Genomic DNA, 18,472 nt, shown 5'->3' on the forward strand with positions numbered 1-18,472 from the left:
TCCAAAGATTATTTTTCACTTTTTAGTTCATTTTGCTACGAAAGCGTGTTTTTTTAGTTTTTTAAACCATTATTTTATTTTTCATAAAGTTAATGAAATGAGTCAAAGATCTAGAATATATGGACTCTTTGTAGGTTGTTTTGTGTACCACCAAATGTTTTTATCAAATTGGAATTGCCCAAAAGTGATAATAAATATTCATTCAGTAAGTAAAAGTGTAAAAAGTTTAGAGAAAAATCGGGAACGTTTTACCGCTATTTTTTTCGAAATAAAAGCGCCAAAAGGATGCTAAAATGAAACAAACATGATTCAAAAATAATCGGACATCCACAATTTACAGGCAGGCGTTGAAAACAGGGGTGATTGTGACTCCATGAAAAAATACCTGAACTTTTTTTGCCCAAGAAGAAAAAATGTTTTGATGGGTACATATATATACATTATGTGTATGTACACATTATATTATGTATATAAATCATTTATATACATAATTATTTGTTGGGGCTAAAACTCGAAGTTTTAATTGGATTTAATACGTCCATGTGCATGGTGGGAATTAAATTCTTTTAATTTTTCTCATTTCTTAAAATTTTTCCAGGATTCTTCTTAACTAGCCTTTATTCAATCCCCCACCCCAGCTGTTCTTCGATAATTACCATAGAGTTTACAAACCATGACCGTAGCTTAAGCTTTATACCAAACAAAACGTCTTCAATTTGGACTTTTGGCATTTCATTAATCGCCCTAAATTTTACAAAAGTGGGTTTTTCTGAAAATGTAGAAGTTCCGGTATTTTCGAAGATGAAGGTACCGGAATTCAAGATGAAAATACCGGAAATCCGGTAAAATACCGGAATACAATCACCCCTGGTTGAAAAGGTTTCGCTTTTCTGATCGCAATTGTTTCACTGAAGGAATTTTTTTCCGAAATTCATCACGGATAAATCTTTTTTGGGGAATTTTGTTGTTTTGATGAAAATTAGGAAAGATATTTACTTTTATTTATTTGGGAGTTCGGGAGTTTCCCGAACGAATCGGGAGAGTTGACGCTCTGAAAAATAAATTTCAGTGTCTCACCAAGAAATCGGTCTAATCTAGCAAAATTTAGCTGCAGCTTCTAGTTGGGGATAAGTTTTTTCTGTGGTGCTTTTGGTATTCACCATTTCAGAAAAGTAGCATTACATGGATGAAACTAGCTACCAAAAAGATGGTAAATTTTGCTACATTTAAGGGGAGTCAGTACCTTAAAGCAGGAGGGGAGCAAGTCCAATCATCGGAGCAAAAGCTGAGGCAAAGACGCCGAGTCACGTGTTTCAACAACGACGAATGGTTGACATGTTTTGAGTGAAACTAGCGAAGGAAAACTAATTTCTTCCAACGCTTTGCTTTAAAATCTACCACGTAACTTGGGATCTTTGAATCCCGATTCAGTCCCTCCATTTTAAATCATCTCAATGGTCGGTACCCTGAGTGTACATGCGTAATGTTAAATTTCTGTAAGATAAATAAATACCTTCGTGCTGAAAAGTAAAGTAAGAAATAACGACGTCAGAAAGCAGGTTACCACAGACACGTGTTTCGGCGTTACAAGGAACGCCTTTTTCGATGCAAAAAGTAATAGATGAAAAGACATCAGCCAAAAGTCAAGAGCTATGGCTTTTGTCGGATGTCTTTTCATCTATAAGCTTGTTACAAATTCTATAAATAGTAATTATTTTTGGGATTAATTTGTCTAAATTTGGCGTTTATTAAATTATTTTTCATCTAAAATTATTGTAGTAACGTAACCTGTAAATAGTTTCTTGTAATGAATATACAGCCCCCGTGCATTCGGCCGAAGTATACGGTCCCCTCATTTCTGAATGGAAAGAAATAAGAAAAGTGTAGAACGGTGTAGCATTTTCTGGAATAGTTGAGGAGCTCACTTTCGATGTCTATAAATAGTTGTGTCTCATGATAAAAAGTCAGTCTCGATTGAGAAGTTGTACTGAGAGTGTATTATCTCTGTTTGTTGCGAGGCATTTCGCTGTGTTGTTTTGCGTATTTCGATGTAAATACGTGTGTAAAAGTTGAGTTTACGGTGTCGATTGATATTTGCCTAATTGCTATGGTGAATATAGCAGTTGTTAACAATCTTTCTTCTACATAGTGTAAATAAATCACCCGTGTTTTCTCGAGAACTGTGTCGTCATTTCGAGAAAGTTTGAAATTGAATCACGAACTCTTTAACAAGCTCATTACTTTTTGCACTGAAAAGGCGTTCCTTGTAACGCCGAAACACGTGTCTGCAGTCATCTGCAATTTATGCTTTTTGACGTTGTTATTTCTTACTTCAAAACTTCTGTACCTTTTCCTCAAAAAGCTTCTGACGATAGAAACTTACAATTTTCAGTGTTTTCAAGAGATGTCTACTATCTACTGTAATGAAATTTTAAGGCAATTCTGTACACTTCATAATTTATGAAATGTTAACCAATAGTCGCTTTTTTAATGAAAAAAAAAAAGATTGTTTTTGACCATAAAAACAGCTGTTTAGGGTAAAGTGTAAGTCCTAAAGTAAAAGTTTAGCTTCAGTATAGTTATGAACACACTACTAAAATGTGGTGAAATTTTTAAAGTAATATGTGAAGTAATTTTCTAGAAAAAAGAAACATGAATTTTTAAAATTGACGTTTTGAGAAAATCGCCCTAGAAAGTAAAATTGTACGTTCATTTTAATTCATTTCTGCCCCATTAATGTTTAAATTGAGGTTACTTGTAATTCTTATAGAAATATGAATTCGGTGTTAGTTGAAATCTCTTGATTTGACTATTGTGAATACATAAAAACTAAAAAATATTTTTTACAAATCTTACACCAATAACCTATAGTCCCCATAACCTATAGTAATGGTACCAACCCCCCATAACCAATTTCTTGGTGAGAAGCACAGAAGAATGATTTTAATGTTCATTTTTATCAGACATAACAATTTCATGTCAAAAATTGGACAACTGATACATGTCCAAATCACTCCTCAGAGTTAAAATTTAATGCACAAACTAAAATATTTTAAGTGAAAGAAAAATTTTATTTTCCCGGAAAAAACAGTAAAAGAACTGCATTCTGGAACTTCAGTGGCAGTGATTTGACTTTTTATGGTTTATTTATTTATTTTACTTTCCAATTTAGGAACCAAAACTAGGAATTAAATTTAAAAAAAGTGTCAAAATTATCAGATCATAATTATTTGTTTTACTTTGTATAATTATTTGTTTATGAAACATTATTTAGCAGGAGCAGTCACTTTGAGTTTATGCATTCATTGTTTAGATATTAGTGAATCAATTGTTTTACTTAAACAAGCCACACTTGCTCAGTGAAATTATTACCAAGAGTTTGAGATACCTCAGAATACTTTAGAGTAAATAATGTAAGCCTAATCCATGCCTAAGTGTTTCTTCGGGGAAAGATATTGTGTACAAAATTCATCAAAATCTTAAGAAAAACGTGAGTTAAGCTGTTAGATTTGTGTCAATTACCATGCTCTTAAAACCAACCTTAGAAAAATTTTGCACCTTTTTTCTCCCCCCCTTTCAATTCATTACTTTTTTTTTGCTGCCGCTAAAAATCCTACAGCTTTTAGTTTGTAGATTATTTTTTTGCCCCCCCCCCCTTTCAACCAATTTTCAGTTCCAATCGCCGCCTCTGCGGAACTTCAATGCACCTTTGTCTTAATTCGATGGCCATTCTTTGAATTTCGCTTTACTGTATGAACTATTCATGAAAAATATTAGCAGAAATTGGGATACAGTGAAACCCCGATTTTATGTCCCTCGAATCTACGTTTTTCCTGTATTTTACACTTTTCTCATCTGGTGTTCCAGTTTTTTCATATTATAATAATGATGTTAATTCAACCCAGATTGTAAGTTTGTTTTTTATGGAATTTCTTGCATTTTAGGCTTTTCCTGGAAAGTAAAAAAAGAAGAAAATGTTCTAAAATAAGCAATATCTTACCTTTCATGCTTTTTTAAATGCTAATCCACGTTCTTGAAAGTTAGTTATGCAAATGCATTCAACTGACTCTGGACTTCTGTCTCATCAAAGTCTTTCAACCCTGGAATATGCTACATTCACTTTGAAATCAATGACTAAAAAACAATCCAATATTACAGACTACTTTTACCTTAACTCCAGGGTTTGCACGAAATTGTTAAAATGATTTTAAAATACAGTACAACCTCGATATCTCAAATCTCTCGGGACGGGGGAAAATTTCGAGACATCAAGTTTTCGAGTGATTAAGGTTTAAAAAAAAATACAGTAGTAACTCTCACATTTGCACACATGTACGCTAGATGCATTTATATATGTACTATAGGACCACTTCGAATTACGATCAATAAAGTAGTCTTCAATATTTCACGAGATTTAAAATTTTCTAATTGTCGAAAGTGCACAGGACGAGATTTTGAAATGAACAACAATTTCAACTTGGTTTTTTCACCTAAAAATTTAAAAATTCCAATTTTATCTTTAACCAGTAACCTCACATTCAAAAAGTTCTCAGCAGCCATTTTGTTGGAGTTAAAAAAGCCGAATGATGAAAATGTGGAACGCATTTTCCGTTTTCGCTCGAAAACTGACGGAAGAAAAATCGAACCCCTTTCCTCAAAGTGGACGACATGTTCGAGAGAAATGCACAAAGATTCTAAACTCTGGGGAAAACACTGCACCCCCTTCATGCCAACACTCCCCTATTATCTTGCCCCAATCCCCTATTCACAAAATTTCCAAGAAAAGGGACGAAAAACATTAAGCCATTGTCTCTGGAAATGGTTTTACTACAAAAATTGCCAAAGCAAAACGACAATTGAAACTTGATTCTGTGTAAAAATTTCGACATATCAAGGGTTTCGAAAAATAAATTTCGAGATAACTATGGAAAATACATAAGGGTTTTTATTAAAAATGCTGGGGAAAATTTTTGTTTCGAGACATCAAGGGTTTCGAGATAAGGAGGTTCGAGATATCAAGGTTTGACTGTAGTCGTATTTTAGGATTTTTAAACCAAGTCCCTTGAGAAACACAAAATTGGGGTTTCACTCTATTTCTAAAATTTTAGCTCAAATGAAGTTACTGATGTAAATATTTCCATTACAGAGGGTGGATGTTACAGAAGATAAAGTTTCAAGTCACAGAGAATAAAGAATAAGAAAGTCTTTGATGTTCCAAAGTGCCAACCAATGCAATGGAGAACAAATGTTATACCGAATCCCGGTTTAACGAAGTACAAGGGATGGGCGAAATCATTTCGCTGCAACGTGCTAAATGTTCGTTATATACCAATACAGTGAAACTTCCCTGTAGCGACCACTCTCCCTTCCTTAGAGGCCATTTTCTAACATGCAAATATAGCACCAGTATTCTGCCGTGTGTAGGTAAACGGCAGTATCTGCAGAAATGAGTTTTCGAGATATTTGAAGAAACGCGTTTTGGATTTAATACTAACAATAGGGAAATGTTGGAGTTAGACGTCTTTTTTGCGCCTTTTTTTCAGCGGAAACCAAATAAGCGAGCTTGTACAATAAAGATAACGTACAATAGATGACAAAAATGCTAAAAAATGAAAAATTTGCAGTTACTGCCCTTTACCTGTACACGGCAGTATAGCTTTTATTTATCTTCTTCCTGTAGTCTATTAATCAAGGACATTATGATAAGAATGCATTTAAACCAAGAAACTTTTTTTTTTCAATATTAAATATAATTCTTAGATAGTTTTTCTGTTTGAAAAAACTACTTACCGTATTTTCCTGCGTATTATCCGCGGGCGGCCTATAATCCGCAGGTCCTAAAATCGGCCTGAAGAAAAAAAAGCTTCGTATAATCCGCGGCGGCGTATAATCCGCGGATAATACGATGTAAAAAGATAAAGTTTGAATTTAACATACCATTTGAGCAACTAAACTAAAAACGTGAAAAAGTAATTACTTTGAAGGCATAATCAAAATTAATCTGAAAGATAATCTAAAATATAATGATTTCTTTTTGAAATCTTGATTATAGTTCGCTAATTGCTTGAAAAACAAAGAGTCAAGGAGCAAACGGTCTAATCTTGTGCAAATGGCTTCCTCTTTCACTGTAATCTTGCTTATTTTACATGACCTGAATCGCAAAGAGGAACATTCAAGCAACGTAAAATAACCAACATACGGGCAGGCAGCGAAGAAGAACATGCATGCTTTGTAAAATAAACAACATTCCGTCGGCGTACGATCTCGATCGGTGAATCCTACTGTAAAAATATTGAGGTTCAATGCGTTGGTGTTAAGCGAAAAAAAAAACACAGATAATCCGTGGCTGCGTATAATCCGCACCTCATAAACTTTGTCTTTTTTAGCAGATAATCCTCGGATTATACGCAGGAAAATACGGTACTAACTTTCCTATGTAAGTTTATGACTTCTACAATTTTCTCGAGCATGAGATAACTCGCTTTTCCGACATTTCGACTGCGATGTATGGTGATGAAATGCAGAATGCAACTTCACTGAAACCAATTCTTGAGCTATTCAAATGTGCTAAAAGTAGATTTTGACCACTTAATAAGCTTCAAGAAATTCCAAGAAACAATCTTTTAGAGAACTTCTATTCTTATCAGCCTCGCTCAATGACAGGGGCACACGCTTGACTTGCCTCAAGATGTGCATGTGCCATGTTAGCTTCCCAAGGGTCCGAAAAATAACTCCCTCCTTTTTGCGACATTTTTGAGGCTCTAAACAGAGAAGGCAAGAAAGGAACATGTTTCGGCCCACAAGAGAATAGATTTTAATCCCTTATTCTGGTTTCTTGCCAGTCTGGTTAACAAGTGAAAGCTGACCTGTGTGCGAACTAAATGTCCTATTGCTTTTCTTTTGTTGTTTCTCTCTTTTTTAGGGTTTCTCTAACAGAAATTCCTATATTTTTTAATGCCGAGGTTTACGATTGGTATTTCGACATTAGATATATATACGAGGGAAAATCGGTGCCCCAGAAAAGTGGTCGTTAATGGAGGTGGTCGCTATATAGAGGTGTGGTCGTTCACAGAAGTTTCACTGTATTGCAAATTTGGGTTTGGGAATGACCAAAGTCTTCGCTGAAAGTTTCGCTGTAACGGATTCGGCCAAAATGAGAACTGATTGCCAGTCTAATTGGCCCAGCATTTACTCATTTGATTTCGGGGACATATGAGGCAGTGAGAAGCAAAAGGATGTAAGTGCAGGGGTGCAGAAAATGTTTTTACTGCCAACATTTCCCCCAATCTATTTGAAAATTTCCCCAAAATTTTACAATATGTTTTATGTTTCAGATAAAAATTAATTCATTACTATAGGTATAGACAATTTTGAAAAAAAAAAAAAAAAATGCCTCTTTAAAACTAATAGAATGAACTGGTAACATGTAGAACTAGGTATCTAAAAACTAAATTAAGTTTTAATTAAAATATCCTATCTAATATCTATTATTAAATGTAAATTATTATCCAACAAACAGTTAATGAAAATATAAAGAGTGGTGATGCAAAAGAAAAGGCATTCAAAAGACACTTGCGAAAAAAATCGGAAAATTAAAAAAAAAAATCGAATCTGCAAAATTTCCCCAGATGGTTCAAATTTTCCCCAATCCTAGATTGCTGGATCGGACATATTTTGCACCCGTGTGTAAGTGTATTATAAAACATGTTTAAAGTTCAGATCCTATGAATGCTTTCATTGAAATTTTTTTCTAAATCATGCATAGCAGCACTCAATAGAGCTACTAGTACCCTCTCTTGCCTCAAAGAAGCAGAAAAATTCCGCTATTATTTTTACTGCATTCCCTAGCATTTGTACTGGTTATTTCCAAAATTTTAATCACATCCCTTTGCTTCTCACTGCCTCATACAGTAAAACCTGTCTACAATGATACTATTGGGACCTAAAATAAATATCATAATTGACAGCTTGATTATTCATGCTGACATTTTGCTGGGGCCAAAAAAAATATTGTTATAGACAGGTTATCATTATAGACAGTATCGTTATACACAGGTTTCACTGTATGAGGCCAATGACATCACTGCCATGTGCAAAACGATTTACAAACACTATGAACAAATCCAGGGGTCTGGCCAGAGGATATTTGGGTCCGTTAACGGTCCCTTCACAAAATTCCAATCAACCAAAACGGACCTTTCACAAAATCTCGATCAACCAAAACGGACCCTTCACAAAATTCTGATAAACAAGATCGGATCTTTCACAAATTGTTTATTGAGAGAGCAAATGTGAAAGCAAAATAACGCATATTTCTGTGTATAAACCGATAATTTTTGGAACCTTTTCTGAAGTCAAATTAGAGGGATCAGCTTATACAAAATCGCCTAATTTTGCAAAAGAAAAAAAAAAAGGGCGCTCCTGCAAACGATAAATAATTGCTACTGCCAAATAAATATAATGCTTGTTTGTTTTATCACAGCTAATTAGCAGCGGTGTTGTTGTAAGCTTTTCTGAAAAGGCGTTGGTAAGCACTTTTCTCCCCGCTCATGATTTAATAAACAATAATAATATATGCCTGCGAAATGAACTTAAAACTGCAAAGGGATAGTAAGGGTGGGGAAAAATACGGATCGGATCGCTTTAGATAGGGTTACCAACTTCAAAATTATCACCACTTAGAGTCTGGCTTTGAACCTTTATAATGAATTGATTAGAAAAAATTCTCATCATTTTACTGCTTGTCAATATTTGCGTTTTTAAGGTGCGGTGCGATGTTTAACTGTTATTTTGGGAGAAAATTATATGAGTTTTGATTTTTCAATGCTAACAAGGATGATTAACAACTTTAAATAAACTCTTTTAATTACCGTTTTTTTTTTTTTGTTCTTAAGATGTCTACCCTTTGAAAAACGCAATCTTTTAACATCCGATATGAGAATTATATTTTGTTCTTTTTTCAAACTAACTTCGCTTTATTAGGATGCAAATAAATGAAAAGTCTTTTTATTTTTGTTAGAACTCTCATTTCAAGTTTTTAAAGCAAAATTCCAATATCTTTTAAGAGGATAGATATAGATGGTTTATTTTATATTCTTTTTATTTTTTGCTTCAACTGTGTCCACGGATATTAATGAAATGTTTATGATAGGACTCTAAACTGCAATTTTAAAGTAATTTTATCAAAAATATTTCTTTTACAAGCCGTTTTTATACTTTTGATGCCTTCACTTTAAGAATTGCGATCTCTTTGCATCTGCTATGGGATTCCAATTTTTCGAATTTTTGGTGTTTATTACGCTTTGTCAAGAGTTAAACAATTAAAATATCTTTTTATTTTTGTAAAAATCACAGAATTTATAAGTTTTAAACGAAATTCTGTGCTTTTTAAGAGTGTTGGGTCAAAAAGTTAAAAATGCTGACCCTTGTCTGAATTTTATTTTATTTATTTATTTATTTTTTTTGTTACAAATGTTTTAAATACTGTACAGAAATGTTTCTAGTATAATTTAACATAATGTAGAATGGTAGATAAATGTTGATACTTAAGAGAGCGATGCCCCCCCCCCTCACTAAATGTCCAGAACTATATAAAAAACACTCCAGAATGATATTCTCGACATAGAAGAGGAAAACACTTAATTTTAAGTTTAATTGATGCAGTTTGTGCCATCTCTAAATTCAAAAATTTCGTTTTAGCATTTTTTTTTTTTTTTTTTTTTTTTGCGAAATAATTTGATTTTTCACAAAATTAATTCTTTTTTCACAAAATCATTTTCATTTTTCACAAAAAACGGACCCTGTGAAAAATCCTGGACAGACCCCTGAAATCTACAACTTTTGTAACACACGTCCCGATTTTATCTTTCCTAGATTAGGTATATATATTTTTTGGAATTATTTCTTTCATCAGACATTTTAAAACCGCTCAGAAACTTGACCTTAGCTCAAATGCAAAACATATAGTCATTACCGGTAAGTGTATTTTTTGACATTCCCAGTAACATTTCTTAATGTCTATCTGTCCTTAATATACTATAAACTAGTATGTTGTGGCCATCACGAAACTTTCTTCTATATCTTTCTTATGAATTCCGATCCCTCCCCATGTTTGACGAGGAAGCAATATTCCCAGTAAAAACAAAATTACGCATATAAAAATTTGATGATCGTTCCTATTTCCAAATTATCTCAAAAGCAAAGCAAAGAGCGAAAAATCAAAGTTATTTTAAAAGCCTTGCTTGAATTTATTACAAATATTTTGTTCGTTAACAAACATAAGATGGCAACAGTTAAAAATTTTAAATCATTGAGATAATATTTCCGATCATTTCCATACAATTAAAATCACGAGAAATACGCAGACGACAATCTATTACGATTTATCTTTCTTATTGTTGCATTAATAATAATATTTTTATTCGCAAAAAAAGAAAAAAAATCAACACCTTTTGGAGCGATTGGCGTCAAAATTGAACCAAAGCCTGTTTACATATGGATTCACATATATTCCGAATTTCATCCAGAACGTAGCATTACTTCTTGAGATATAGCGCTCGCAATGAAAAAGGAAGAACTTTCGATTGCGCCACCCCCTTTTCAGCTATTTACGTCAAAATAGAATCAGCTCTTGTACTCTCTAAGGACTACTTGTCAATAAATTTTTGTTTGATTTCGCTCATTATTTCTTGAGATACAGCAGTCACAAGTGACGACAAAAATTGTTTTATAGCTCAGCCCCCCTTTCAGCTATTGGCACCAAAATTGAATCAGCACCTGCACATGTCAAGGGCAACATATGGACCAAATTTTGTTTGATTCCGCCAGTTACTTCCCGATCAATAGCAAACACGCGTAACTCAAAAAACGTCCCATTGCTCCACCCTCTTTGGCGGAATTCATGCCAAAAACCAATGGGTAAAAGTTCACATAAGGGCACATATGCGTACCAAATTTCGTTCGATTTCATGCAGTAGTTTTTGCTGTAGAGCGGCACAAAAAACTGGTGTGACACACAGACAGACAGACATTTCCCAAAAATAGTCAGGATGGACTCAGCCCACCTCAAACATTCAAATTCGTCAAAATTCGAAAACTTGCACGAAACTAATACTTTCTTTTATATATTAGATATGCTAGAAGAAAGTAAAAACGTATGCATCAATAAAGTGCATAAATACAATAGGGAAAACACATGAAATTACACATTCATGAAAATACACGGCCAGCTCAGTCAATTCGAGCCAAGGACTGCAGTTTCGTGCTTATTAGCACTCATCAGCTCGGCATAGGAAGTGACCGAAGTGGAGGTGGAAAACCTCTTAAGGGGGTTACAGTACCTCGAAAATGATGAAACAATCAAAAAAAATTTTATTGCATAATTCAAAACAAAAAACTATTCCGAACACAGGGGAAAAGTTTCATTGCTTTAGTTCAAATATTTAACAAGTTATGAGTGGTTTTAGGCCATGCTCCCTATGTGTTCTTATGCAAAAGAAAAACTTCAAATTGCTTTTTCTCGATGATGGTTTTTTTGTGTTTTCATGTCATTAGAATCCCTAAGGATTTTTTTCTTTTAAAGATACAGCTTTAAAGTAATACTTTTTGCAATTGGGATAACATATTTGACAAAACTGTGCATTGGATAAGCATTTTATAAATGACTCTAATGTTTAGAGCATGTTAAACCTCTAAAAACCAAATTAAAAAAAAAAAACCTTGGATTTTTTACATAATTAATCATAGAAAATTTTCTAATGAACTCATAAGCAAATGAATGCACAGATTTTTAGAGATGATTATAGTGATCGTTTTGCAAAAAACTTTTTTTTAAATTAGTGCAAAAATAAAAAAGCCTTAGGGATTTTAAAAAATTGAAAATTTCCTCAATTTTTTGTATTTTTAAAAAAGTAGGCAATATTTTTAAATTTTGAAAATAGATTATTGATTACGAAATAAGGATGCATGTTATGGTTTCTAAGAAATATAAAATTTATATAAATTAGCTGGAGGTGGAAAACCCCTTAAGGAAGCCAAGAGTGCCAAACAAACTGGTAACTAATACAGAATTAGCACAGACCAGACGAGTGACCAAAGCAATGGTTCGGTTCAACTAAACTGCAACATTCTTGTCCTTGCTCCAAAAATGGCAAATTAACTTGATTAAAAAATCCAAACTGATGGTAGAAAGCTTTCATAACATGTTCTGATGTTTGTAAAATTGGCTGAAACAAACTCCCTCTTATTATTATTCAAGTAATTTTTTTACACAATAAGTGTCATTCCCCTGCATGTCCCTATCCCCACCTTAAAGCAATAGTAGTCCTAAAATGTCAGGAATCTATAAATTTGCCAAAATTTGCATTATTCTGCATTTAAAAAAAAAAGTCTTTTTATTTTTGTTGTCATTCCCCTGTTGAAGAATTGAATTAAGGAGACTCACATGTGGTAATAGTTATATGTACCCATTACTTAGTCTTTGAATTGTTGCCTCATTATAGAAATAATCTTAATTGCTTCTCTTTGCTGAAATCTTGTTTTGTACTTAGATGACTGTCATTACCCTATCTCTAATAATCAATTTAATTCTGTAATAAGAACTCAATGAGCGACTGATTCTTGTTTGTATGGAGATTTTCCACCTTCCTTTAAGTGGCATTGATTTTTGTTGTACATAGTTGTGACACTATGTAATTTAAAATTAACTTTTCTCATTCCCCTGTCCCATGTAAGGGGAAAAAAATAATACTTTTTGCAAACCACCCCATTGGATTATTTCCCAAGAGCTGGATTATTTCCCAGAGAGACTACAATATCTTCAGTAAAATGCATTATTTCCTCTAAGTGTCATTCCCCTGTCGCAGCGTATGCCATTCCCTGCCCTGTTCAAATTTGCGCTGTTTAGGCAAAATGACCCATGAAGCGAAAAAAACCTTACTAGAATTTTATAGCTCTGAACAAAGAATAAAAAACAACATGAAGCGACGAAAAATCAACTCATAGAAATACGCTCTATAACAAAGCTGTGGAAACTGTAAAGAACTGATAAGAACACTTAAAAGCTTCAAGGAGCCTTGAGTGTTCTGGAAAAAAAGTCATCAACTAAATCCATTTGTTTACATATCATAGATATTCATCGAAAAGCATGAATTCATATTCATTCACATTGTTTATCAAGTACAAAATGCATGCACTGTAAATAAATTCATTTTTTAAACTTCATTTTTGTATGAACTTTTAAATTGCAATAAATATTTTTTGGATAATGGGTGTGTGTTTTTCCTTGACAAAGACAACAGCTTTATTTCCTGATTGGATCACATTATTCTATATCGTGGAACATAGAATGAAATCGACGAAAACGTTTTTAACGACAAAGTACAGCCTCATTATTCGCTTACTGAAATCAAGATTCAGTAAGGTTATTTCCCCTTGTTTTACCTACTTCAAGGTTCATACTCTTCCAGACAAAATGAATTTCAGGAGTTTTCAGGAGTCAAAGGCCAAATTTTCAGGAGTAATAACAGGAGCGGTTTTTTACAAGAAAATTAGTTTCAGTAACATTTAATCTACATTGCTGTCAAAATTTTAAAAAGAAAATAAATAAAAGATGTATCATGTTTTTATGATTCAAAATATTTGAAAATAACAGGAATACACAAAATTTTAACAAAGTCCCGATAGATATATCGGCATAATATCAATATGTACTGCAAAATAGCCATAGCACTACTAATTAGAAATATTGAAAATACAGTTGAGTCCCGACTTATGCGAGGGGTGCGTTCCAAGACCCTTTGCGTAAGTTGAAATTTCGCGTTGTGGAAAAGGGTTTGTGTAAAAACTTTTATAAACATACCCATACGATTAAAGACTCTTGTAAACACCACCTCACACTGTTAAAAACCATTTCGTAACTATACATTACCGTTTCTTAAACAAAAAATTGAATTTTTATTTATTGTATTTGAAAAAAAAACCGTTTTATTTAACATAAAAAACTGCTACGATGCACAAAGTCAATGATCAATGGGAAAGGAAGACGTAAAATAAAGCACTACGGTACGTACGTTATGTAGTAAGAAAAACAAATGCACTATAGTTATTTGAACTTTCTCTTTTTTCTTCTTTCTTCACACAAACTTTAAATGAAACAGCGCTCTTAGGTATCATTCTATTTCATCAACTTTACCATATAGAATGAAAAAAATAAGAAAATTAAAAAACTTAATTTGAATTTTGACACCTTGAATTCAAATTATGTTTTTCGCAATCACGAGTGTGTGTATGTAGGTGTGTGTGTTTGTGTGTAGGGGTATGTGTATGAGTGTGTAGGCATATGTGTTTGTGTCTGTGTGCAGGCATAAGTGTGTGGGTAGTTGTGTGTATGAATGTGTGGGGGGGGTATGTGTTTGTGTCTGTGTGCAGGCATGAATGTGTGGGTCGTTGTGTGTATGTGTGTGTATGTGTTTGTGTGTGTGTGTGTAGGCATGTGTGTTTATGTCTGTGTGCTGGCATAAGTGTGTGGGTAGCTGTGTGTATGAATGTGTGTGGGGGGGGGTATGTGTATGTGTGTGTAGGCATGTGTGTTTGTGTCTGTGTGCAGGCATGAATGTGTGGGTCGTTGTGTGTATGTGTGTGTAGGTGTATGTGTGTGTATGTGTATGTGTGTGCGTGTATGTATGCACGTGTGTGTAGGACATGGATGCAACCTGGAGACGGCTTTCGCCTTAGGAGCAGCATCGTGAGGCAGGTCGATGGTGTTTATACAGAGGCTGCTGGAGGGAAAATAAAATCAAAGGACATCAAAACAGTCAAGTGAGAACAATAAGCAATCGTGATTGCTCAAAAATGAGGAGTAGTTATTTGTATAAGCGATGTTTAGACTAGTACGGTGTGGGAACTTCCACCCTCAGCGATGTCAAAGGGATGAAGGTCCATTCACGAAAAAACCGCGATTCCTTTCGGAAAATTTTCGTGTTGCGGGTGAAGAATTCGAGTTGGGAATAAAATTCTTTACCTGGGAAAAAAAATCGCACTATAGCCATTTTGCGTAAGTCGGATCGCATTGTAGCTGGAGTCGACTGTATGCTTAGTAGCTGTTACTGTTAACACAAAACCTAGCACATGCTCTTGGTTCGTTCTCTAGTGGCGTTGCAATCAGTAAACGTAATGGACATGTTTGAATGGAGTAACCGGTCAGTCGATTCAAACACACCCCATGTCTTTGCGAAAAACACTGGGTGCTCTGTATAATACGAGATTTTTGATTGGCTCTAGCTGCAGTGGCCTTCAATATGACCGCTTAACAACATGGAATTAAAGTTAGCGATTATTAAAGTTTTATTTTGAGATTGATGAAGCACTTTTACTAGTAAAAATTATTTTCAGAAGAAGAGGGGGAAAATCAAGGCCCTTAGAAGGAAAAATAAAATTTCAGGAGTTTTTTCAGGAGGTGCACAAACCCTGCTACTTATCAATCAATTCAAATAATTTTAAAAATTGGAAATGGCAAATTGGCATCCACTAAAAGGAAACGATATCATACTAGTAATATATCGATACAGGCACTTAAACATACTTAAGTTACTTTCAAGCTCATATTTGTGAAAATAACCGTCATCCAAGGAAAACATACTATCTGAAGAAATATCTGGAAGATTCATAATACAGTCCACTTTTGATAACTGGAATGTTCCTTTATCTTGGAGTTTTCATTTGGTCTCAAAAAAAAAAAAAAAACCTCTTTTCAAATGCTGTCTATACAGTACATTCTCATTTGCTATGTGGTATGAAAAAAATCAAATTTTAACCCTCTCGCTGTTATAATTTTTTAGGTAATTTTAATGTTTTGCCCCCCCCCCCCCCCTCGGCTCATACTTGACTGACCGTAACTCTGGAACTAATGAAGTTAGAAACTTGAACTTCATATATTTTGAAAGTTTACATTAAGAGCTTTTAAATGTTACATTACATGATACAAAAACACAATTTTTAATTTTGGAGGTCAGTTGAATTGTATAATATCTTAAATAATAATGTATAATATCTATATCTTAAATAGTCAAAAAATACCTAGTACTAACATACAATAACTAAATATAAGTACAGTAGCTCTAAATTAATACTTAAAATGATAATTATAAAAACGTTTATCATCTTTCAGCAAAAAATAATTTTTAATAAACCACAAAATATTACAATATGGCTATCAAACTTTTAAAATGACTTGTGCTATTATGTTCCTTGATCTTTAGAGTTATTTATTTTGTGAGTAGAATCAAGTACATGCTTAAGAATCTAGTTAAAAAATTGATTGATAGGTGGTGCTGCAAACTATCAAAATATTTTACTACTTCACTTTACCCTACATATACTTAATTGAAAAGAGAGAGAGTTTTGTTTTTTGCACCACATTAAACAAAGATTGAAATAACAGTCCAGTTACCATTAAAAAAATAAATGAATCTGAATGTCCAGAAACATTATAGCACAAGTAATTTTTAAAATTTTGGTACCCATAGTGGTAGTTTATTTTGTGGTTTATTAAAAATAATATTTATTTTAAAATCATTAAAGTTTTTATAATTTTCTTTTTAAGTATTAAATTTCATCTCCTGTTGTTTTTATTGAAAGAGCTATTAAATTGTTAATTTGTTACAATTAAAATCACTTGATGCAAATTATTTCTCCCAAGTGACATAGGGAAAAAAAATGCAAGAGATAGAAATCTTTACTAATAATAAAGCTGAAAGTCTCTCTGTGCCGCGCATAGCACCTAGACCATTCGGCCGATTTTCATGAAATTTGGCACAGAATTAGTTCGCAGCTTGGGGGTGTGCACCTCCAAACAGTTTTTCGAAAATTCGATTTTGTTCTTTTTCTATTCCAATTTTAAGAACTTTTCACCAAGCAAATTATAACAATGTGGGCGAGTAAATTACCAAATTATCATAATGTGGAACCGTAACATGGGCAAGCATAGCAAATTGGCAAGAAATTCATCATCCATTATTTGTAAATACAGTTGGCTCTCTGTTTAACGACACTCTATTCAACGACTTTCTCTATTTAAAGACATCTTTTCACATCCCAGATGGTCCACTATAGTGTTAAAAGCATTCTATTTAAGGACACTTTCTACTTGTGGCCCCTTGAAAGTCCTTAAACAGAGAGTCAACTGTATACAGGCGAACCAAATGAACTTTTCATTTTCTACTACAGGCAAAGTTGTGCGGGTACTACTAGTAAGTAATAAGAGAGAAAATGATCTAAAAATGGAAGACACGACAAATACACATGTAACAATTCCAGGGTTGGCCAGATTGGACCCAATTAGGTTAGACCAAATGGGTTTTCTTGAAAAAATCCATTTAAAGAAATCATTATTTAGCCTACTTTTCGGTTTTTTAAAATTTTCTGAGAAGTTTAAAAAGAAAATTAATTAATTTAAAGACTTTGACAATTTAAACTTCTTTGTTATTTAGTCTTCACCACAGACAATGGACATAAAAAATGAATTTTGAACTTTGATAGTATTTCTTAACTCTTAACGGCATTTAAAAAATACTTCAAAGATTTTTAAAAAAAATATATTTAACTCTTTTCTTTAACTGGTCAATAAATAACTCAAATTATCTTGACCAAGTCCTGTCACGTCTGATTTTCTCAATATTTGTAGATTGTACAGAGGAAACTACTCTAGCTAAAAGGCTTTCATGTGAATTACTTTCTGCAAACCAACACGTCACCAATCTCGAATAAACAAGGTATATTTTTTAGAAATTAACAGGTTTTACGAACGATCGGACAGAAAACAGAATAGGATGTACAGTATTTTCATTATTTTAGGAAAAAGCTTAATATTTCCTACTCTGTACACAGAAATAGAAAAACAGGCAACATAAAATTCAAAGAAATGTCTTGATTAAGCTGGAATTCAGTAAAAAAGGATTTAAACTACTTGAGGTTCTACAGTAGTTTTTCATAACAAAATGAAATACAGTAAAGTAAAATGCAAAAAAAAAAAAAAAAAAGTAGTAATTAAAAACGAACAATAGATTTTATCACTCAAGAAGTAACTTTGCCTTAACTGTTGGTAATCATGGAAACTAAAATATCTGAAACTTCACCATTCTTGGGTTTTGTCGTCTTTTATACTTTTCTTCAGAAAATGCTGAATTTTCCAGCTTTTTCTACCCCAAGACAATTCTTGTGCTTTGTCCATATACTTACACTACAATATGCTACAAGTACCCCACATTTTCCCTGTAAAAAGACAAAAAAAACCCACATTTCTTTTTAAAAAACCCAGCTTTAGTTGGGTTTTCTTGGGCTTTATTTAAAAAAAAAACAAAAAATCCTGGGTCCATGGGCTTTTTTAAAAAAAGCCGGGTTTTCGCCAACCCTCAATTCTCACAAAATCAACCGAAGCAAAAATAAAAAACCAACGCACACCTCGTATATAGTATTT

At 33.2% G+C, this 18,472-nt stretch overlaps 1 protein-coding gene across 1 annotated transcript in view; it reads left to right on the plus strand.

The window, feature by feature from the left end:
• Positions 1-7,345, plus strand: part of LOC129226171 (cell adhesion molecule DSCAM-like) — a 134,745-nt gene extending 127,400 nt beyond the window's left edge. The window contains exon 15 of the mRNA XM_054860772.1: positions 7,335-7,345. Within this exon, the coding sequence (XP_054716747.1) occupies positions 7,335-7,345 (11 nt within the window). The remainder of the gene's footprint in view (positions 1-7,334) is intronic.
• Positions 7,346-18,472: the final 11,127 nt, after the last annotated feature.

The sequence above is a fragment of the Uloborus diversus genome, chromosome 7 (assembly GCF_026930045.1).
Source record: "Uloborus diversus isolate 005 chromosome 7, Udiv.v.3.1, whole genome shotgun sequence".
Lineage (NCBI taxonomy): Eukaryota > Metazoa > Arthropoda > Arachnida > Araneae > Uloboridae > Uloborus > Uloborus diversus.